This window comes from Nematolebias whitei, chromosome 14, assembly GCF_014905685.2.
Source record: "Nematolebias whitei isolate Nwh7 chromosome 14, NemWhi1, whole genome shotgun sequence".
NCBI lineage: Eukaryota > Metazoa > Chordata > Actinopteri > Cyprinodontiformes > Rivulidae > Nematolebias > Nematolebias whitei.
In genome coordinates, this window is record NC_056511.1 from 5,719,902 (window position 1) to 5,742,885 (window position 22,984).

The 22,984-nt window shown below is 40.0% G+C and overlaps 1 protein-coding gene across 1 annotated transcript in view; it reads left to right on the forward strand.

Annotated features, from left to right (window-relative positions):
• tmem132e (transmembrane protein 132E) overlaps positions 1-22,984 on the forward strand; it is a gene marked incomplete at its 5' end in the record, with an annotated part of 183,306 nt that overhangs the window by 67,385 nt on the left and 92,937 nt on the right. Inside the window, 2 exons of the mRNA XM_037688218.1 lie at positions 9,688-9,704; positions 15,529-15,557. Of these exons, the coding sequence (XP_037544146.1) occupies positions 9,688-9,704; positions 15,529-15,557 (46 nt within the window). The remainder of the gene's footprint in view (positions 1-9,687; positions 9,705-15,528; positions 15,558-22,984) is intronic.

A 22,984-nucleotide genomic window follows, 5' to 3' on the forward strand; every position in this document is an offset into this window, starting at 1 on the left:
TATATATATATATATATACTTTTTTTTAAAATAAGGGGCATATATTATAAGAGTTTTCTTCTTTCTGCACCCTTTTCATTCAGTGTTTTTAAAATTAATTCATTTTGTTTCTTTTAAATGAATGAATAAATGAATAATAACAAATAAATAAAAACTCAGTCTTAGACAGTTTGAGCTGATGGGCAGACAGGTAGGTCACACCTGTTACAGCAATATTATAAAAACCTTCCTGCTGCCCTTGGGCCAAGATAACCTGAGGCCTAAGTTTTATGAAGTGTGGGTCATTTTGACCCAAAGGCAGCAGGAGGGTTAAATGCACGGAGTTTAAAGCAGACACTGAGCCTAACTAGCAAAGTCACGGTCGTGCAGAACTCATGATGCTGCTTTTTAAACCTGTTTCAAGGCAAAAATATAAAGTTGTCACAAAAGTTTTTACCTTCTGCCCACGGACACTTTTTTTTTTTTGGCAGCTTTTTGTGCCAGTGGGCATGGAAATAATTATACAAGAGAACATAGAGTCTCCACTTTTTGTCAAATAATCATAAAAGGGATATTTCATCAGCTTTAAAAGCCCAAAAAGTCCACTTTCATTTTTTCATAGATTGCATTAAAACAGAGACGGTGTAATAATGTGACATCAAAAATTCATTTTACTGAATTATTACAGATTCCTTTCCCTTCTCCAGGTTACACTTACAAACCAAATGCCCTGCTGCTTTTACATTTAACAAAAAGAAACCTTCTGTTTTACGACTAGTTTATGGTTTTCTGCAGGTTGGAGCTGACTAATGTTAGGCCGGGTCAACAAAACCACAAGGTTAAGGTTGTAAAAACAAATCTGTTTCCATAGGATTATAAAAAGAACGTGCTAACTCACATGAACTCAGCTTTTGTTTCAACTTGGCTGCAATTTATAAGCAACCTCCTCTGAAACCTCCTTCAAATTAACGACTATTATTCCCTGAATTTTATACAAAGATCATCCTTTTTATACGCACATATATTCTGTGTCCATCTGTACTTTCGTAAACTTTCTCTTGTCCCGCTCAAGATAATTTAATTAAACTTGCTAAGCATGTGGATCATCACTAACAGTAATGTTGCATACACTTTTCATCACTCCAGCTTCAAGATCACAAATCAAGGTCAAACATTATCCAAGGTGTTTGCTTGTGTAGACCGTTGGTATAGATTGTTGTTGGTGCATGACAGTTTAACAGGTAAATAAAGTGCTGTAAGTGGAACCCTTAATGGTCAAACCTTAAAAAGAACATTATGTGTGATCTCTTGCAGTATTGCAGGATTCCGTACTCAAAGTATCTGCTGTGAATGACTGTAACACCAAAGTTTAGCTTAATATCTGTCAAACTAGATAGTTCCTGGAGAAATTTGATGGAGACTGCCACGTGGCAGCCATTTTAATTTTTAAAAAATTTGATAGTACTTTGTGTTTGGGTTCACTCTCAGCTACCACCACACCAAACTTCACCTCAAAATGGCAAAATATCAGTCTTTTTTTCCTTTTAAACTATGACGGCAATCTGGATTTTTTAATTTGGATTCAGTATGTGATGAGAAACGGCCTCGGCTATAATCGCACCAAATTTCATCTCGATGTGTAACAATAGCTGAGTTAAAGCCATTTAAATGTAGCTTTGGTGGCCATCTTTAATTTTTTTAAAATTCATTATTTGAGTATTTCTCAGCTACTAAAACACCAAATTTCAGTTTAATATCTCTAAAAATGTCTGATTTACAGTATTTTTCCTTTTTTTTTCGTTAAGGTGGCCATCTTGGATATTTTGTTTGCAACCAGTCTATGAAAAATGACTAATAAAAATGGTGTCTTTAGTCTTATTCGCACGGGATTAGTTTTACCTTGGGACCACATGCTATTTGTAATAATTACGGAGATTGTGTTAATCCCGTGCAAATCGACCATGTCAATAATTTGTAAAGTGAAAATTATCCCATAAATTACCTACTATATTTTGCTGAACTCCGAGGTCCTGTGATAATACTAATCCAACGTGAATAGGCATCTCTGTGATTTGGACAGAATTGGGCCGTATCTGATACGTAATTAGGCGTTTTTTGTTTCCTGGGTACATTTTTATTTGCTTTTGGCAATGGAGACTGCATTGGAGTGCATAAATAACCTTTTGTGTTCCGGATCAGCAAAAGCCTATCGACTCATAACGGTCGCCATAAGCGGCTGTTACGCAATACGCAGCGCGTTAACATCACATCCGGAAGATGTCCGTAAATTTCAGCTAAATCTCAGGCTTTGGTTATCCCGTGCGAATGCACCACATAAAAAGCAGACATTGGGGAGTAATTTTTTTATTACATGTGGTCCCTAGGTAAAACTAATCCCGTGCGAATAGGGCTTTAGTTAGCAAATTACATTGCCATGGTAATTTGATACGCCAATAAATGGTAAATGGTAAATGGAGCTTACTTCTATAGCGCCTTCCAGCCCCCTATGAGGGGCCCCAAGGCGCTTTACAGTACCAGCCATCCACCCATTCACACGCACATTCATACACCGGTGGCGGTAATAAAAGTAATAGCACACATCACGGTGGTGAGCCGGTCATTTTGATGTAACATTTGTGGGGGTATGCATTGTGGTTCGGGCAACATTATGATGGAAGAGTAAGATATAAATTTAAGAAACCCATGTCAGGTGGATAATAACAGGTGACTGCCTTACTATGCAATCCCCAATTAACCAAGTTACTCATTTTTGTTGTTTGTTTTTTATGTTGACACTAATAATCAGTTGAAGAAGGACATCTCAAGACAATTCTGTGCAAGCTTCATTAAAATTCACCCAGTTCCCTGTTTAAACACTAATTATTTGGAAGGGAAATAATCTTTTTTTTTATGTTACAATAACCTTTCAACATTTCAACTCTTTTTCCTACCTGCATTCAAAGCCTTACAGAATAAGATGTTGCAGACCGTAATCTTTTTATTTATTTATAGAGGCCGAATCTTTTCTGCCGCAGAGTGAGTGGCGTACACGTGTGCGTCCCCAGAGGCGGATGGCGTTTCTTTTACTCGGGCTTGTGCGTGGGTGAGGATCCCCCAGAGAGAGCTAGTTTTACTCAAAGCTGTCCAAGTTGAAACAGAAGTCTCCCGGAGGAAAAGTTGGGAACATTAGGAGCCCTGACATCACCCACCTGCTTCTGAAGATCTTTGAACTTAATCTCTTATTGTCTGCACCGTGAAAGGAAGCTCAGTTGCTCGTTTACATTGTGTCCTAATCAGCGGTGCACAGGAGGGACTGCCCTGCTATCTCAGCTCCGATGAGTCGTAGCAGCCTTGATCTCCCAGCCCGTGCAGAAAGCCAGCAGCTATTGCACCCCGAACTTTGAATATAAACCCTTAACCTCCACTGAAATATTATTATAATCACTATGCATAGTGATTTGAAAATGTCAGCGACGGGGCTGCAGCACAGCACCAATTTTCTTCCCCTCTACATCTGTTGGCAAGTCTGAGCTCGACTCGCCTTATCAAATAAATTGGACAGTGGCTATTTTCCCGATTGCCTCCTCAGAAAAGGTTCTGGCTCACCCAAGGGTCTTCTGCTTCTGGCTTTGGCTGATGGAAAAACTACTTAGAATAATTGTCCTCCAAAAGAACACTTCTGAGCTAATGCTGTCACCTCCGTGGTGCTGGATGTGTGTGTGTGTGTGGTCGTGGTGGTGGGGGGGATAAGGGGAGACATGACCTCTGTGGTCATGTGTTCAACATGTGTTCACCTCTGGAGGAAGGATCAGATTCATGTGTTGATACAAGATGTTTCTGTGCTTTGGTTCATACGATAGAGCTTATAGTTGCAAAGAATATGGAGACGTTCATACAACAGGTACGAAACAAACAAAAGAAACAATGCACTGATGTCTCTCGTCACTGAGGGATTGGAATAGTGAATGTTTGTTGCTTTTTAGATATATTTTTTTAAAGATTTTCTGGACTAGTATTGAACAAGGAATGCAAGTAAACCTAAATGTATTTGGTGCAAAACAATCAAGTGGGTAGTAGTTACACTGTGTAGAAAAAATAAGCTCTTTTATTTTGCTCTTGTTTAGCAGCACATGGTGACGGATCCTGGTGAGTGGAGGGAACAAGTGAATCCATCACCAGGTGCAATGGCGGAGCCAGGGGGTGATTAATGGTGGCCCTGGCCACCTTAGATTAATCTTCAGCTATCCCAATCATGTATGGAAACGTTACTTGTAAGCAATATAAAAACTAGAAAACATAGTTGTCTCATCTGATTGGGGGTCACATGAGGATCATATCTCAATTTTGGATAGTATCGTATTTTTCGCTGTATAAGTCACATTTTGTTGCATAATTTGCATGCCCTGCGACTTATACACTGAAGTGGCATATTTATGGATTTTTACTCATATTTATAAACCAGTTTTTGGCTGAGATATGACCGTTTTTATTCATTCTGACTGAAAATATTGAACACTACCATTTTTCAGCCACTAAATGGCACTCGAGTAGTATGGCATGCCGTTGTGTCATGTAATAGGTAAAAGTGGCTATTAAGTAAAAGTTCAACTGAGACACAATTTTAATATAATTTTGAGCAAACAAATAATTGTTTTTAGGTGGTTATTTTGTTCAATTTTGAAGAAATGCACAGAGACTCATCCCTATACACATGCCCGCTACGTGAATCGGGTTTTGAAATACAGCTGATTTGACCGTCAAAGTGCATTCATTAATTCATTAAGCAAAAGTTAGATTGAGACACACCTTTACTATAATTTCGAGCAAACATATAATTGTTTTTAAGTGTTAGTCTGGTTAAATTCTTGTTAAAGTCCTCCCGCGGCCACCATTTGGCAGCCAATCGATTAATGGCACAACACCGGCCCACATTTCTGAGTTGTCGGCGGTGACGCGTAACAAACACGACGCGTCAGTGGTGATGCATAATGGATGCGCCGTATCCGGCGAAGCAACATGTTTATGGATTTTTCCACTTTATTAGACATATTTGGACTGATGCGAATTATAGAGTGGTGCGACGTGTACGGCGGAAAATACAGTAACCTTTCTTACGCCTAGTTGCAGCCACACACCACAATGGAATTTGTTTCCTGACTGTTGTTCAAGTTATCTCACTCACAACATTCACGAACAGATAGACGGAGAGTTAGTTCCACTTTCCCCTTAAAACATTTTGCTCCTGATTCAAGGCAGTTCAGTCACACAGTGTCAAGACATTTCTCATTTTTATTGTGAGCTAATGTCGATTAGCTAAGGTGGCCATCTTGAAATGAGTGGATCCAAAATGTCAATCAGTTGTAGTTGTACACCTAATGATTATGTTTTAAACGTTTCATTGAAATCTATTCATACGTTCATGAGATTTTTGACAACAAATCATCAGTTAGCTCTCTGAGTGCATGATGGAAATCACTCTCATTGAGTCACGGTGAGCATCTTGAGTGGGAACAATCGTTGATCAGTGGTAAGGTTCTTTTTTTAATCCATCCAGATGTTTGTGAGATATTTTACTAACGAGACTGACAAATGAACACACGCACAAACAAGCAAAGCTAGTATAATTCCTTCACCTCCAGTGACAGATCAGATCAGTCAAAGGCAAGAGCTTTCATTAACAAGCATATGAAAAAGATCTAGACATTACAATTAGTGAGCAGAAGGTTTAAAGAGGCTCAGATTTCTCCCCTAAAGATTAAACACCTCACACGTTTAAATCTCGGTTTGATTTAACTGAATTCTGGCCTCTTGATGCCGTACTCAACTCCGGGCTTTAACCAGAGGATGCCTGTCTGCGGCGCAGATGAAAATGGCTGCTGTGGGTGTCGTGTTTCCTGCTTTAAAAGGGGCTGATGGTTTTACAATGTCTTCCTCTGGAAATTCCTCGCTGCTGTGCAATCTGTGCATGTGAGCCATCAGCAGTCTGGGTCATAATTTGCAGCATCTGTCGCTGCCGATTTTCACTTTTTCAGAGGAAATGTGCTTTTTCAGACATTTAATAATAAGATATGAAAAGGCAGAGAGGGCTCAAGATGAGAAGATAAATCCACAGATTTTAATTAATTCCTGCTGCCCAGTGCAAACAGTGGTTTTTCTGCAGCGATGATGGAGCAGACAGACTGGTCCGACTAAGGTCTCTGCTCTGCAGAACCACCAGATAAACAAACATGTTGCAGCTTAGTTGACATCAGCTGTTCAGGCAGTCTGGAAGTGAAAAAAATCCACATTAGCTAAACTTTATTTAACCCTGGAGGCGTCTGAGGTAAAACCACAAAAGGAGAAAAACCTCAGAGCCGCATTTTTACCAGATTTTACTGACATCCTTTTTATTTCTCACCTTTTCAATTGTGGGTTATAAAAGCTGAAAGTCATTCTCAACACACATTCTGATTTTCAGTTTATTTTAATCTTCTTTGTGTTTTTTGAATGAATAATTATATAAATAAAAGCATGCCTAAATAGACTTTAACTCGATCAGTACTTCAGAATCAGACTGTGCAGCTCTAGAAAAGCCACTTGCCAAAAACAACTGAATTATTCTCCTTCTTCTTCCTTTCTCCTCCAGTGAATTGTCAAATTAAGCCACATCCTGACTGCTGAGCCGCAGCAAGCTGCACACTGAAGTCTTCCTCGTTGTATTTGTGTGACTCAGAAATGAGTCGACTACAGAACGGGCTGATAATATCCCTGGTGACTGAGCCCTGTCGCGTGGCCTGCCCTCTTTGTTTACTGATAGACGAGCGCTCTTTCATCCGCCTCGCAAAATGAGCTCGAGACCTTTTCTGCAGCGTTGGCCCTCAGTCTGCCAAATGAACATCTGTGGCAACGACTGCTCTGGTCCCCGTCACCGACAGAGTGATGCAGTCCTCATATTGACGGTGATGCCTCTCTTGTCTCGGGGTCATAATGAGGAGCTCATTGCGTTATTGTTTGCCAGGGTGTGGTGCTGAGTTTGTAAAACTGATGAGGGATCTTGGGGCGCAATGAATTTTCACGAGGCGATGCACATCATAAAAACTGTTGGGTCATAAACAACCCAGCGCTTTGTTGAATTTGGACCGAGCCAACCTGGAAAGGTTTAAACTCAACTGGGTTGGATTATCAGTTTAACCCCCAAAATGGTGTTAAAACTACCAATGTGTTGAAATAAAGCTATTAATAACCTGAACTCTTGGTTATTAGATAATCACAACTTGAGCTGGTGCCAGTTAGGTGATGCTAACTGCTATTAGCATCACCTAGCTTGCCCCAGTCAATGTTAATTTAGGAGCCTAAACTCTCTGTCCAGAACAACTCAAGGTAATAACAAAACAGACAAGGTTATTAATTTGTTTTTACAAAAACAAGGTGTTTTTTTTACTAGGGGCCGAGACTGGGTAGAGCCGACTCGGGACCCGAAAGTCCCAGGTTCGATCCCCAGCCATTCCCACATGTCATGGTGTCTCTGAACAAGACACCCAATCCCTAATTGCAGACCAACCCGAAGGATTTAAACCTAGCATACAGGTTAGGAAAATAACCTGATTATTAGGCCTGTCACCATAACGCATTTTGCTGGGCGATTAATTGTCTCAGAAATTATTACGATAAACGATAATATTATTTGAAATTTAACAACAATTAGCAATTGTCAAATTTTATAAGAAATGTGGATTTGTTTTGAGTGTAGTACTTTTGTTGACCACCGTATGCCAGTACAAGACTGTTTGAACCGACGGATGGATAGTTAAGCAGCGTGTCTCTTTAAGAAAAATGGGAGGGAGGCCCCTTGACGTGATGTGGGCGACATGGTGACATGGCAGACGCTCAGTGTGGTTTGAGCTCTTTAGCATAGCATTTTTCACAAAGAGCTTTTAATAAAAAAAATCAGTAAACAAGTTCTCAGCTTCTTTTTGCAGAGAAAAACAACTTTTTACACAAAGGCACAAGTTTCAACCGTGAATTTTGGAGCTTCGACAAGATGGAGTTTTTTTCCTGAGGTCAGCCTGTTAGCTTAGCTTGTAGCTTAGCTTCTCAGCTTAGCTGCTTTTAACGATCCAAAACGTGATTTTAGACGGTTTAAATTGATTTTAAAGAGAAAAGAGAAAGGGGGGGGGTCAGTGAAGAGCACTGGAGTTGAGCCTTTTGTCATCCGGTGTCTTCGGTAGAAAGAGAGAGACACGAAGAAACGATAAAGCCGATAAATGAAAATGAGGTTGATAATTTTTATTTATCATGCGATTAATTGATTTATTATTTATTGCGACAGGCCTACTGATTTTTCATTTGTGGAACTGTGCAGTTAAAAAAAAAAAAAGCTGTAGGTTTCAAGTTTGTCTTTTATTTGTTGCAAAGCGCTCACCGCCGCCGGATCTGTTCACTGCATCAGCTGTCACACTTGTCAAAATGTCACAACCCTGTGGCAATTACTGCAACAGCTTTATTTTTTTACATTTGATCATTTTTAGTACTTACACTGGTTTTGTTTGTTGTTTTTTTCCATCTGTTGAGTCATCATTCAATTCAATTCAGTTTATTTATATAGCGCCAAATCACAACAAAGTTGTCTCAGGGCACTTTACTTAAACATTCACATACACACAAAGTAAAAAAGCCAATTAGTAAAGTTCTCTATCTAAGGAATCCAGCAGACAAGTTGAATCTTGGCTTCGTTGCAGTCTCCCATCCTGAGCAAGCACAGTGGTAACAGTGGAAAGGAAAAACTCCCTTTTAAAAGGAAGAAACCTCCAGTTCATAAGAAGCGTTTGCACAGTTCTTGTTTATTCTGGATAAAATGCAAACAGGAAACACATCTTGTGAGGATCAGAACAAGTACGGGGACATGAGTCTGTCTCACGGGAAGACCAGGACACAAAAAACATGCTCATTTTTTAGCTTAATTGACTGATCATGTAGCAAAGAAAAAACAACTAATTTGATGGTGCGGACCTTTGGCTTTGTATTACCATAAAACAGGAAGCAGTATTCATTTGCTGACTGGATGCGTACGCTGTGTCCAGTGACAAATAAAACTGTAGGCGGTGATCCGGTGGCTGTTTGTTTGAAATGCATGGTTGATTAAATAGGTCAAAGAAGTTTTTCAAACAAGTAATAAACCTTTTTTCTGCTTTTAAAGTTGCTCCTGCAGACATGACACAACGTGCCCGGGTCGAATCTCTGTGCAGAGTGCAGAATATAAATGAATCGGATGTCATTGGACACATAAAAGCCCAACAGGCAGATAAAAATCTGCACTTATTTTGAATTATGCATATCTTCATGGGATGGAACTGGTTGTGTCTGCAAAATGAAAAGTGGCGAAGTTGTTTGTAAAGTGGCCCCTCAGAGGAGCCCAAGAGCTCCAGCCCACAGATGAGTCTCAGGGAAAAAGAGCCTGGCTGGCCAAATTTAGCCGTCGCGTAGAGGCCCCCTTTTTCTGCAGGAATGTAAAAGCGAATGCAGCTAATGCCTCCGAGACCTCCAAGTGCTGACATTTTAGTTGTTTATTTACTTTTCTGCTTTCGCCTGTGCATCACTTAAGGGACAGCGGTGGCACCTGACTCGATCCATCAGCGTTCCTTTCACCATTGGTGGCACGACAAGCGTTTTGAGAACAGTTGTCACAGCCATCCGTGATCAAATCTGTGTTTACTACGTCCCAATTGGCAGCATAACAAGCCACTTGTGTATGTCAAATACTGCTGTTCAATCTGCTTGGGCCTGACAGATTGAGAGGAAGGTCTTGCTCGTGCCATTTGATATTTTTGAGAGGGGAATTGCAGCCAGCCTCCGATGAAATGAACATCCCAGAGTGGGGAGCTGCACTTGATGTGCCTCAGAAAACTCTAGGTGGTTACATCACATCAGCAATATCCAACAAAACCAACAAGAAGTCGATGGTGAAGCTAAAAGTATGCTCATCGAGCTGGGCCATCAATTTATTCTGTCAGACATCGTCTCAGCGTGATGCATCCCCAGCAATGTTCACTGTTATTTATACTCTTAAGAATGACGCTCGAATCCTTTTAACAGAACCTCGTGGCACCACCATGTGAACACTTTTCGGGTAAACATTTCGATTAGATCCAAGCTGAACGTCGTCAGGTTCAGTGGTTACCACTGGAGCGTCTCTGTACAGGCTTTATAGGGTTAACTTGGCAGATAAAGCAAAAACAACTAAAAAATACCATCAAAACGTTTAATACAACTAAGATCCAAGTTTTATTTGTTCTCCTTACTCATACATCGTTGTTTCAAGGCAGCAAATTTAGTGCTGGTCCTAATGGAGAAACTTCAAGTTGAGGAGAATTTCTAATCAAGATGGGTGTCTCTTTTGTTTGAGGGCCAAAATGGTTTCATGGGTTTGTATGGCTCTTTGTCTACTATGTTTACGATCAACCTGGGGTCGCATTTGTGCTTGTGTCCACCTCCGGGGAAGTTGGCTACAGCCCTGTGAACAGCAGCTGTGGTCAGTTAAACATGAAGCTGCTTGAAGATGATCTGGCAACTTTAACTTTTAGTATGGATGTCTATAATGTTCTGTTTGAGTTCCTCAGTCAGCTCTCTCTGTTTTCTGCTCCATGGTCAGTGTGGTGTAAACAGTCCCAAACTACTCACTGACTGTTGGTTTCCTGTAAATCAGCTGAACGGCTGATGAGAAGCGTGACGGCACCGGGGATACTAAACAGTTTGAAGCAGGACGATGACGCAAAGATTTATCATTCCTTTAAGGATACCAACAAATTGTTCTTTTGATTTTAGAATGTATTTGTAAAATAAGCAACAATGTCAAAAAAACACTAAACCATTTATTTTACCGTTTTTGTTTGCTGTATTACAAACTAAGAGCAGCAGATATGTGCTAGGCAACTGCTTTCAACTGAAGCAATGCTTTAATGCTCTTAAAAAGTGATTAAATGAGCAGTAAGTTTGTTAAATGATGAACATACACTGCCTGGCCAAAAAAAAAAAAAAGTCTTCACCTGGATTTAACTAAGCAAACGGGTACGAGACTCCTATTGGATAATTACTGCATGGGCGATTATCTTTCAGCTGCAACAAGTTATTTAACCCCATCTGGTGCAATGAGTTGCTTCTCATTTCTTAAACAACCGTGTTGAAAGACACATGGCGTGATCGTGGAAAAGATGTCAGTCTGTTTGAGAAGGGTCAAATCATCGGCATCAAGCAGAGGAAACATCTAAGGAGATTGTAGAAACTACTAAAATTGGGTTAAGAACTGTCCAACGCATTATTAAAAACTACCTTAAGAAAACCATTAATCAGTGAGGCTAACTGGAGAAAAGGCTTCAATTTGCTAGGGAGCATAAAGATCGGACTCTGGAGCAATGGAAGAAGGTCATGTGGTCTGATGAGTCCAGATTTACCCTGTTCCAGAGTGATGGGTGCAGAACACCAATAGCGGGCGGTCCAGCGGGGGGGAGTTGGAGGGCAGTCTATGTGTCCTCCCCCAGAAAATGTGGAATAAAAGAGATGCCATTTCCTACATTTTGGTGTATTTGAACATGTCGTTAAACATCTTTGTTTACCTACATTTGTAAACATTTGATTAAATTGATTAAAAACAGGTCTCTTGTAAACGAGTCCTCGAGGCTCATTGAGACAAACAACCTGTAGAAATAAAGGTTGAATTCAAATTAATATTTTAGAGAGCAAGAAGAAAAACCTGTGAAAAGATCAGCTCCGATTTTGTCAAACATTCTACCCCCGCAACTCAAATCTCCGCCTCTAAAAGTCCAAAGTCATCGCGCATTTTTTTTTGATTATTTATTAAAAACACAACGAGAGGAGACGTTGCCTAGTCTGTGGAGTGGATGTTCCAGCCTCAGCACATGCACCACGCTCCTGCCAGCAGAGACACAGACCGCATGTCCCGCGGGGAACGTCTTCATGCTTTAGCTGTGCACCATACAGACAGTGCATGTTTTACGCAAGGAGCGTCTCCAGAGTGCGCACAGCTGCTGATGTGTGGGAACTCCTGCACATAGACATATACACACAGCTGAAGGTGGATGAAGACACTCCCCGCGGGGCATGCGGTCCGCGTCTCTGCTGTCAGGAGCATGGTGCGCATGCTGCGGCTGGAACATCCACTCCACAGACTGGGCAACGTCTCCTCTTGTTGTATTTTTAATAAATAATCAAAATAAAAATGCGCAATGACTTTGGACTTTTAGGGGCGGATATTTGCCAGATCCGAGGAAACAGTTGCCAGAACACAGTCGGACAGAATGAGGGAGTTCCCGGATCTTGTTCCAGCAGGATCCGGCTCAAATTAACTACTGGATGGGCACATCAGGGTAAGAAGAGAGGCAAGTGAAGTGATGCACCCATCATGCCTAGTGCCTAGTCATCAATGCAAGATCTTGGTGAAAAATTAATGCAACACTGGATGGAAATAGATCTTGTGACATTGCAGAAGCTTATCGAAACAATGCCACAGAGAATACATGCCGTAATCAAAGCTAAAGGCGGTCCAACAAAATATTAGTGTGTGACCTTTTTTTGGGGCCAGGCAGTGTATAAGTGAACCAATTAGGACTTTATGGACACTACAACATCTGGCTCCAATTTATTATTTTGTAACTATCATATTTGTTTAAATATGAAGTAAAAGTCCCACAGCAAGACCTCTTGTAGATGATATCTTCATCAGGTCTTCTCACCATGTCCACCCATCCATCCATCCTTCTTCCTTTCCATGTCACGGGGGTCACTGGTGTCCATATTCAGCAGTCACTGTACGAGAGGCAGGGGACACCCTGGACAGGTTGCAAGTCCATCACAGGGAAACAGAGAGACAAATGAGACAACCAGTCACACTTTGACTCTCACCTGCGCAGGATAACTCCCAACCTTCTGTGGACAGATCCTCTGCTGAAGAATTCATTTTTTCAGAGAGTTTTGTAAACTTTATTTTCCATTTCCTGACTGGCGTATTCCATAAGTTACCAAAGAGGAAGCATTTAATATGCTCAGAGGAACCATGACCTTCAGCTGCTCAGAAATCCCCTCACGCTCCAAACATCTCCCAAATCTCTTGCTTATTTACACCAAACTGGGCACATTTCCCCAGGAACCTCACCATGAAAGGAGTCCCAGCTGGCAGAGGCAGCTTCGGCACAAGTTCTCAAAAAAAGAAAAAGTCTTAAAAGAAAGTACAACTGTGCTGTTTATGACATACACCTAACAGCAGGAAGTTTTCTGGTTTGACTTTTGAGTCTTCGGGCGTTTCTGTTTTGTGGGTAATGTCTTTTTTTATTTTTTGTTTTGCTGTGTTTGTCCTGAGAAGCACCGCCGACCTCTCTGAGGTGGAGCTTGCTGCTCGGGCTGCAGCTTCAGTAGAAGACATTTATTCAGTAAAACATATGGCACATTGTTATAAATTATGCCTTTTTTTTTTTAAACATCACAGTGTTTTTTTTTTTTTTTCCATCAGCAACTTTTATTTTCAGAAGATGAAAGCTATTCATGCTGAGTTTGGAAAGTGTTTCTTTTATGTTTGATCTTTAAGAAGTGTTTCATCATCATGGTTGTATTTAAAAATTTAAAACAAAACAAAAAAAAAGGAGCAGAATAAGATGATTTACTCCTTAACTTCACTGTTAACGATGCATACTTCAATTCATCCTGTAAAAAAAATCTCCCACCTTAATTAATAAAACACCCGTGATTTATTTCCATTAATGATTTTGTATTAATTGATTGTTAGCTTGAATGTTAGCTTGTCATTTTTACATGGTCCTCGGAGGAGGAGGAGAATCCGAGCTGTTCATCGCGGGTGCTGGGCGAGCACCGAGTTCAAAGCCACAGCGAGAATCTGTTTGAGACCAGCTGGTGGTAAATCCAGTGCAAAGAAAGGCGTCCTCTGGTGCATGTGTCGCACACTGGGCCAGCGTGTGAGTGCGCTGATGAAACGGGAAGATAATGTCCATGTTCAGGCATGTAGCATTACAGCTCACTGGGTTTTATGATCCCTGAGACCGTGGGGAGACCCTCACCTACAGAGCTAGAAGAAAAAAGTCGTGACGTTGTGTGAAAAGTAAATAAAAACAGAATGCAGTGGTTTCCTAATTTCCTTAAACCCAGATTGTATTCACTATGGAGCATGTCCATTATTGTAACTAAGAAATTGTACAATTTATCTGGAAGAGAGAAGGCAAGTTTGAATTTATAGGAGCAGCACAATGGTGAAGCAACAACAACATTCTGCAAACGTCAAGGACGGAGCTATTCTTCTAAATTGCTCAGGGGCCAAATATCCAGCAGTTATTTTCATTAAGCAAGTTCATTTTGTGGTTTAAAATCTAGTTTTATTTTAAAAAAATAACCCATTGGTGGGCCGAAATGAGATCACCAGTGGGCCTGATTTGGCCCCGGGGCCATCAGTTGAATAATCCAGGTCTAGGGCCTGAGAAGACCAATGATGGGGTTCTTGAGGGGAATGCTCTTTTATTTTTATCTGATGAGTTTTGCTGTGCAACAGTCCAGGATCGGCTGTGCTTTCCCAAATGTGTAAGCTGCACATGCCATAGGCACTAATGCACCCCCATGCCATCAGAGAGGCAGGCTTTTGACCTGTGCTGCAAACAGGCTATGGTCCCTCTCCTCTTTAGTTAGTTTAGCTAAAATAAGATTGTTGTCTGGGTGGAGGTTATGTCAGAAAACACCGAGCCTAAATAAAATTAGGGTTTTATACGAGTGGAGCATCAACCTCGTGGTACTTTGAAACTCTCTGAGATTAAAACGGCAGCCCCAGGTTGCTACATTTCATTTGCGATTTCAGACTTTTCTTGCTTTCTGACGATATTAACAGAAACGTCTGCAAATTACAGCAGCTTTACAGAAAACTCAGCCACATCGAGACGGTATTTGTCAGTAAAAGTATAGGAAAGATGCAAACTGTCGTAAATAAACTAGCAGACTGCACAATTCGGTAAATATGCTAACTGATGAATGGATTATTCTACCAAAAATACACTTTCCAAGGAAATAATGAATAATAATGCATCATATCCCTATTGTGTTGTGTCACTTTGTATAAGATCGTCACGTAACATTAAAGAACTTTTTATCACCTGTTAAAAATTGATCAACACGAACCAGTTCATTTAGGTTCTGCAAACTTAGTTCATTATTTTTCCATGTAGTGAACTAAAAAATTGAGTTGATTCAATTTGAATCTGTGTGACCTGGACTTTGAACTAGTTCTTGTGAATCTGACTTTGTGCAGCAATCTCTGTGCTCACTCTGAAAGAGAATAACTTCCCCTCATGCAGCCTTCGAAACGTAGAATTATATTTTAGGATATTTATTGTATATATAAAAAAATACACTGGAATATGAAAACTCAAAAAGTGCAGCTACTTTACTTGTGGCTGTTATTTCTTAATTAAAGTTTAAGGTTAACTTTAGCAGATGCTTGGACTTATTGTTTCTTCCTGGTTTCTTCTGCGTTTTGTTGATTTTCTGTAAAGAAGAGCTCATCAGTGACTGGAGGAGCTCACACCGCCGCCATGGCCTGAGCTCACGGCGTTTCTTCTACACCACAGAGCTCCATTTGATGTTTAGAAACCTTGATACAATGAAGAGGGCCACTATCGTTTATATTCACACAAATCTGCAGCTGAAAATCAGGCCATCCGGAGCCAAAGGGAGTCCTAATCTTCAGCTGAAAGCTGCCCCAGCACCTCTTTTCTGACATTTGAGCACGAGGCATTCACTGAAAGCCCAGAAGGTTTGAATGAAAATCTATTATCATGTTTTTTACTATCTATTCACACTACCATATTATGGCTCTATCATATTATATTTCATTTAGATTCACATTTTATTCATTCTCAACTACTGGATCTTTATGAAATGGCTCAGATGAGTACATCATGGCTAACCAATTAGTTATATTTTAATATTTTTTATGGCAAATGTCTTGTTAAAATTCTATTTAACTTGATTTTTGTCCCTTTTTTCTGCTCTTAACTTTTTTTGCACATTTGTTCTTCTTGAAACTATTATTTTTTCATAAAAGATAGAGGGATTTGGTTTATTTAGTGTAAAACTTGTCTATTTAACACAAATTAATTAAGCTTGAGCTTTATGTAATTTTTTTTTCAGTTTGTGTAGATTCTCGGTCCTCCTGGAGTTGGTCTAAAGTTCAATTGGATTATTTTTATTCTATTATTTTTTTTATTCTTGAAGACATTTTGCTTCGCTGAACAGTTTTAAATGTAGGATTAAGACAGTTCTTTACATGAGAACGATGAGTGAGTTCTGAATGGCTTTGCTGTTTGCTAAAGAACGAGAGACTGAGTTGTTTAAGCTAAAAGAAGCAGAACATTAGCCAAAAGCTTAAACATGTATAATGCTAGGACAAAGCAAAGTCTCAAAATGCTAATTAAAAGTAGCAAAGCTTTAGAAGAAAGTAGCAAAATGCTAGAAGTTAAAAGTATTAAAAAGCTGGTTGGAATCTAAAAGTAGCCAAAGGCTTGCCGAAAGCTAAAAGTAGCATACAAATACAATAATAGAGCCTGTAGCTCAGGGGTCTGCAACCTACGGCTCTGGAGCCACATGCGGCCCTTTGGTCCCTCTGCAGCGGCTCTTTCAAGCTTTGACCAAAACTGACATAAAACTGAATTTTATTGGTTTTAGTTTTAGCAGTTTTCCTGTTATTTATTTAGCATATGAATACTAGAATCATTGCAAGGAGTAAAACATACTCACTTTCACTTTATGCTTCAAAGTAGGATACGTAATTTTTCTACAATTAAAAAAATCACATAAGAATGCATAGTTTATTGTTTTAGTTTTTAGAAACTGGGCAAAAACTATGTTTTTCTTCTTTTACAAGAATCTTGTCTTTTATTTTGTCTTAGAATGTAAAAATATCAATAAATGTTAAAAACCATTAGATATTTTTAGTTTTATAAAATCTCTCCTACTGTCCAGAAAAGCACCCTCCAACAAACTTAAAGAGGTCCGTGGGCCACCAGTTGAGAATCCCAGTTGTAGCTGGTGTTGTGACTCCGGACACCTTTATTTTAGTGAACAAAGGGGCAGAAATGGCTCTTTGATCGTAAAGGTTGCAGACCCCTGCTGTAGCCCAACCATATCCAAAACAAACTGAAGGGATTTTGATGTATTTCTAAGATTTTATTTCTTTGTAAATAGTTTTTTAAAAATTAAGTAAAAAAAAAAATGCAACATTTAACAGTCAAAGTATCACAATTACAAAACAAGTGGAAAAAATGCAATAAATAAGTCATGACATTCATTTATTCATTCAACCTGTAATGTAAAGTGCGTTATAAATAAAAGTTATTATTATTATTATTATTACAACCTTTATTTATAGAGATTAATCCCATTGAGCCTCGGGACTCATTTACAAGAGAGACCTGATTATTAGATTTAATTATTATATTATATATTAATAATATATAAATATTATATTATACTTATTATTTAACAACACCCTCACTCAGCACAGAGGAGAGTTTGGGTCAAAATACAATAATTTTCAAGTGATAGTGCAAATGCTTATCATTTCTTATCTGGCAACCCTGCCTGACATAGAAACTGCTCTTTTTTTGTGTATTCCTCCCAATAAACAGAATAAACACTCAAGTTTCCAGAGGTTGTTCTCAGATGCACAAGGCCTAACAAACACACTTACACCTAGGGTCAATAAAGAAGTGCTTATTAACCTAATGTGTATGTTTTCAAATTGTGAGGACCAAGCAAAGTACCTAGAGTAACCCCACACATGAACAAGAGAAGAGTCAGGTTTTAAACCGATGTTCTTGCAGAAAGGCAGAGTAAAAACCAACATAAAGGTCACATTGGTCTTATTCATACGGTTGGGATAAAGAGGCTAGCAAAGAGAGGAAACAAAGAAAGATGTGTTGCTTTTTAGGTTTGGGTTGTTCCAACCATTGAAATGAAATGACGTCTTGTTGCTTATTTGGGTTAAAGGCCCGAGCAACAAGCAGTGATTTGTGAAAGTTTGAAGGACTTACAGCCAACTGGTCTGCATCTCCTGAAGAGGAAAGTCCGAGCACACAATGGGCATGGCAAGAAAAGATAAAAGACAAAAACAGAGGGATTTCAACACTTGCTCTGCTTTAGATGCTCTTATTACTCAGCTGGAGAAAGACAGGAAGTGTTTGAAACGGTCTCGTTTCTCCACAAAGACTAAAACAGGTTTCTGCTGTTGATCAGTAACCAGCTTGTGTTGTGGTGTGCTCAGGTGTTAGTGCAGTGTTAGTTATACCTCCACATACGAAACAGAATTTGCAGACTCGGCGGGGATCTCTCAGGCGGTTTAAAATTCTGGCTTGGAATGTGTTGTCCAAAAGCTCTCCTGTTTAGCAGTCTGTCAGCTGACTTGGAGCCTAATAGGAGTTGCCATGGCAGAAGGCGTCTGTGTGGAATGAGTAAGTAATAGCTCTGTCTTAGCTGGAGTGGCTCTCGCTGCCGTTCCACTCTCCGTGCGTAGGAGCTGCAGCGGGAACCCTGGGAGATCCTGAGAATCTGGGCGTGTTTTCGCTGCTTACTGCTGCACGGCTCTTACATTAGCAATGCTCTTTCATTAATCAGCATTAACACAGTTCCACGGGGAGCTCGATTCATGCGGCGATCCCACGGGGAGCGCTCCATCCCCTCTCATTTGTGGTTCAGAAGTGAAGCGGAGTCTGTGAAAAGGGCCGTCTGATTAAAAGCCTCGGTTCTGAGCAGGCTCACTCGAAAGCTGATGATGAATATGTAGTGACTTCTATAAGCTGCTGATGAGTGTAGGCAATGAATACAAATGCAACTATTACTCACCTCAACTTAAGGAAGTGGAAATGGTAACGTCCTACTATGATGCGCAATTATCGTCTTTTTATGATCTGCATTTTTACAAGCCGCAGTAATCAAGTAGCAAATGGGTCACCTCATTTAGCGATCGTCTCAACGTTGCGTCTCCTTTTCAACCCACATCAAAGGAAACAAGCTTGATCAAGATGGTGCCCGTAAACGCTTCACATTTCTCTTTTATCTCTCCTTGACGCGCCGTATCGGATAATTACCGTGTTTTCTTTAACGTGGAGGATTGGATGAAAGAACAAAATAAGTGGCAGAAGACTGCTTTGAATGGAAATCCCTCCATCGTTGATGCTTCTGCTTCACAAGGCCTGTTTAGAGAAAAAAAAAAAGTTTTCCTGAAGTTAATTATATGAGTGGTTAGTGTTACTGTTTGTTGGTTTTGGACACAAAAATGCACGCATCAACAACGTAAGACTATGATTACACAGTTTCTCCTCACATTTCAGCTTCTCCCTTGATGTTTTTCACTGTGCGATCATAAAGTGTCCTAATCCTTTTTGTAACATGAGATAAAGTGGGGGGGCAGGGCTATTCATTCATTCATCCAACCTTTATTTATACAGGCTAGTCTCATTGAACCATAAGGACTCATTTACAAGAGGGACCTGTTCCTGACCGAACATATAAAGTACAGACAATAATAACAATAAACTACATTAAAAATGCAGTTAAAATAAGAGTAGTGTATAAAACAATAAATCAATGTGCCTTAAAATAAGTTAAAATACTAAAAACAAGAACATATTCTTTGATTTTTTCCATTGACATTATCAAATGTTTGAAACCCCTTAAAGAAATGAAGGAGGACAACTTCAGTTCCTGTTGCAAGGTGCTCCATCCAGGTGCAGGAGCTGAGTAGGAAAAAGCCTTTTTGCCAAGTTTAGTCCGCACTGAGGGAACGCTGCAGGTAATGATGTCCTGAGAGCGCATGTTGTAACTGCACTGACGGCGTGGCATGTGAGAGGAGCTATAAGAATCATCAAGGACAGCGAGCATTCAGTCTCTCATAGTTTTAGGCTCAGAAAATGAAAGATATTTAGTTTGTTTGATATCCAAACTCTTCACTTTTTAATGCTATAGCTCTGTCCTGTTGGAGGTTTTAAGAGAGGTCTCTCCTCTTGCTGCAAACCTACAGCCTTTAGATCAGAGATCGAGAACATAAGAACCGAGATGGGTATGGAGATAAGGCAGCCGACTTGGGACCAGAATGTCACGGTTCGACTTGCTGCCATTCCCACATGTCGTGGTGTCCCTGAGCAAGACACCTAATCCCTTATTGCTCCCCAGGCAGCTTAGATAGCCGCCCACTGCTCCACCTGGGTGTATCTCACGTGTGATGGGTTAAATGCAGTGAACTAATTTCGTCAGATGGACGAACTACTGCTTACAGGTCTACGAGTTCACTAACCCCACCCCTCCTCGTTGTCACGGGTTACCGATAATCGACTGACGGTTGCAGACTTTGAGGCTCAACAACTGGAAGTAGCTCAGATATGAACTGGATACTTTTAGCATGGTTATCAGATCAACCACTTTTGAGATTCTGGCAGCTTGGTGGAAAAAAGAAATGTGTGAAACGACCACTTGTTGAGTCGGCCTGGAGGACGGCTCTGTGCCTTTACTGTATTAAAGCAGATTTTTTTTTGGGGGGGGGGAGGTTTATTTTGTAACAAAATATGAGCTTAACATAAAAAAATCTGACAAGTATAAAATGTTGACAATTAAATATAATTTTACTGACACAAAATACCAAACGATGTATTTGGACCAATGTACTACATTTAGTATTAACATTAGTTACCCTTAGTGATTTTCTCAACGAACATTATAATGTCTAGTTAAGTTAAGATCAATGGTGATTGATGGTTTATAATGATGTATCTGCTTCCTGAAAGTGGCGTCCCATGTTTTAATGGAATATTTAAACCACTACGTTATCAAATTCTAATTGAGGGCCAAGGCCAATCAGATTCAGCCTAAATATTTCCTGTGAACATAAATTATTTGATAGTTTTAGTCCAAATTATCATTAGTCAGTGAATGAGCCTTCCTACCCCCCGCCCCTTTAAATCTATGCAGTCACAACAAAGAGCAGACTGGCAGAATAAACCCAACAAACGTAAGTATTTTTGATAACAACCATTTTAATGTCCACTTTCACATATTCCACATTTGCAAACATTTGTTTGCATTGTTAGGATTAGTGAATAAACTTAAAAATGTATCTGCTGAAATCTTTTGCAAATTAAACAGTTTTACAGCATAGGCATGCGTCATCTGCAACCATTTTACTTTTTTCCTGTTCAATGGTGACTTGTGTGCTATATTTTGGTGCTCTATGAATTCAAAAATAAGCTATTTCCTTTATTATTCTTGTCCTCTTTGAAATTGCCATAAAACAGGTTTGATCCCCGGTCATTGCACATCTCGTGGTGTCTCTGAGCAGGACACCCTATCCCCAATTGCTCCCCGGGCACTTTCAATAGCTGCCCACTGCTCCACCTGGGGGTGGATGGGTTACATGCAGAGAACCAAGTTCACCATTATTATTATTAATATTATTAACATTTCTTTAACCAGGCAAATCCCATTGAGATCACAGATCTCTTTTGCAAGGGAGGCCTGGGCCTGAAGTCAGACTAACATGCATGTTTTTGATCTGTGGGAGGAAACCGAAGTGCCCGGAGAAAACGAGAAGAACATGCAAACTCCACACAGAAAGACCCCAGGTCCAACCGGGGATTGAACCCATGACCTTCTTGCTGTGAGGCAACAGTGCTAACCACTGAGCCGTCGTGCTGCCATTGCATGGGAACATACAACGATGACAACACATACACATTATTATTATTATTAGTATTATTATTATTATTATTAATAAAAAAGAACACTCTGCCTTTGACTCTTTCTGAACAAAAATGTCTTTAAATCAAAATGCAACCTTTATTCAGAAGATTTTCTTCAAGTTTCTATCAGCAACAAACCCTTATTGAAAACACATCCTGGAGGTTTTTCTTGGTAATAAACACCACAAACACTGCGTTTGTCTAACTTTAACAACGCACCATTTAAAACTGGATTACCAAAATGTAATTGGATACGACTCATTCTTCCTGTTCCAGTCATAACAACCTACTTTGAATTTTTGAATGGGAGTCCTATTTCAAAGGGTAACGTTTTAACCATTACCTCTTGTAGTGTTAAGGGCCAAGGGGTAGAGCTGGGAGTAACAGTGATGATGAAACAAGAGGTGGTCGTTGAATGTACGGGTCATAAAAAACGTGCTACCTGAGCTGCCTCATTTGTGGATGAAAGCTCCGACAAAGGTTTAGAAGTGAAGCTCGATCCAGGTTTGTCATGAACACTTATCAAAAGGTAAAGCATGAACTTCTTTTCTCAAAGTATTCTTTTGTTGTTGTTGAGGTTTTAGGATGTCTCAAGGTCTTTGCAGTAGTGAGGACGATAAATGTTTTAGAGAACTTTAAACTAAAATATTGATTCAGCAAAACAAAAATAAAAAACTCAAACTCTTTGCACATCTTTGTTTTAAAGTCGAGTCCCAGAGCTGAGGAGAAAAACGCCGGTGTTTTCACTTTAAATCTGCCACAACTCTGGAGGCAGCTGCCTAACTTCGTGTTTATGGCTCTCCGGGCAGTTCTCGCCGTGTCCTGTGGTGTCTGGCACCGGCACAAAGGCAGTAAAACCTGCAGGTCCTGCGAGCTGCCCGTCCCTAAGTGGATTGGGATTGTTCTGCGGCTTGAAGCAAATGGTCACCTGGGATTCAGGAGGCTCAGATGCAAGGTTCTTACCCTGGGACTTTATGGACTTTGTTTGTGTTATTCGATATATTACGGAGCAGTTTTCCAGGAAACTGCCTGAGCGCATTGTCCCTTTGAGAGAGGCGGTGTGGTTTTTATTCTGCAGCAGTGACTCAGTGGGTACTTTCTGACCAGGTAGCATCCACAAGAACTTCCAGGACTTTATTTTACTCTGTTTTTGGAGCTTCATCACATTTAAATATCATTATTATTATTATATTAGTAGTAGTAGTAGTAGTAGTAGTAGTAGTAGTAGTAGTACC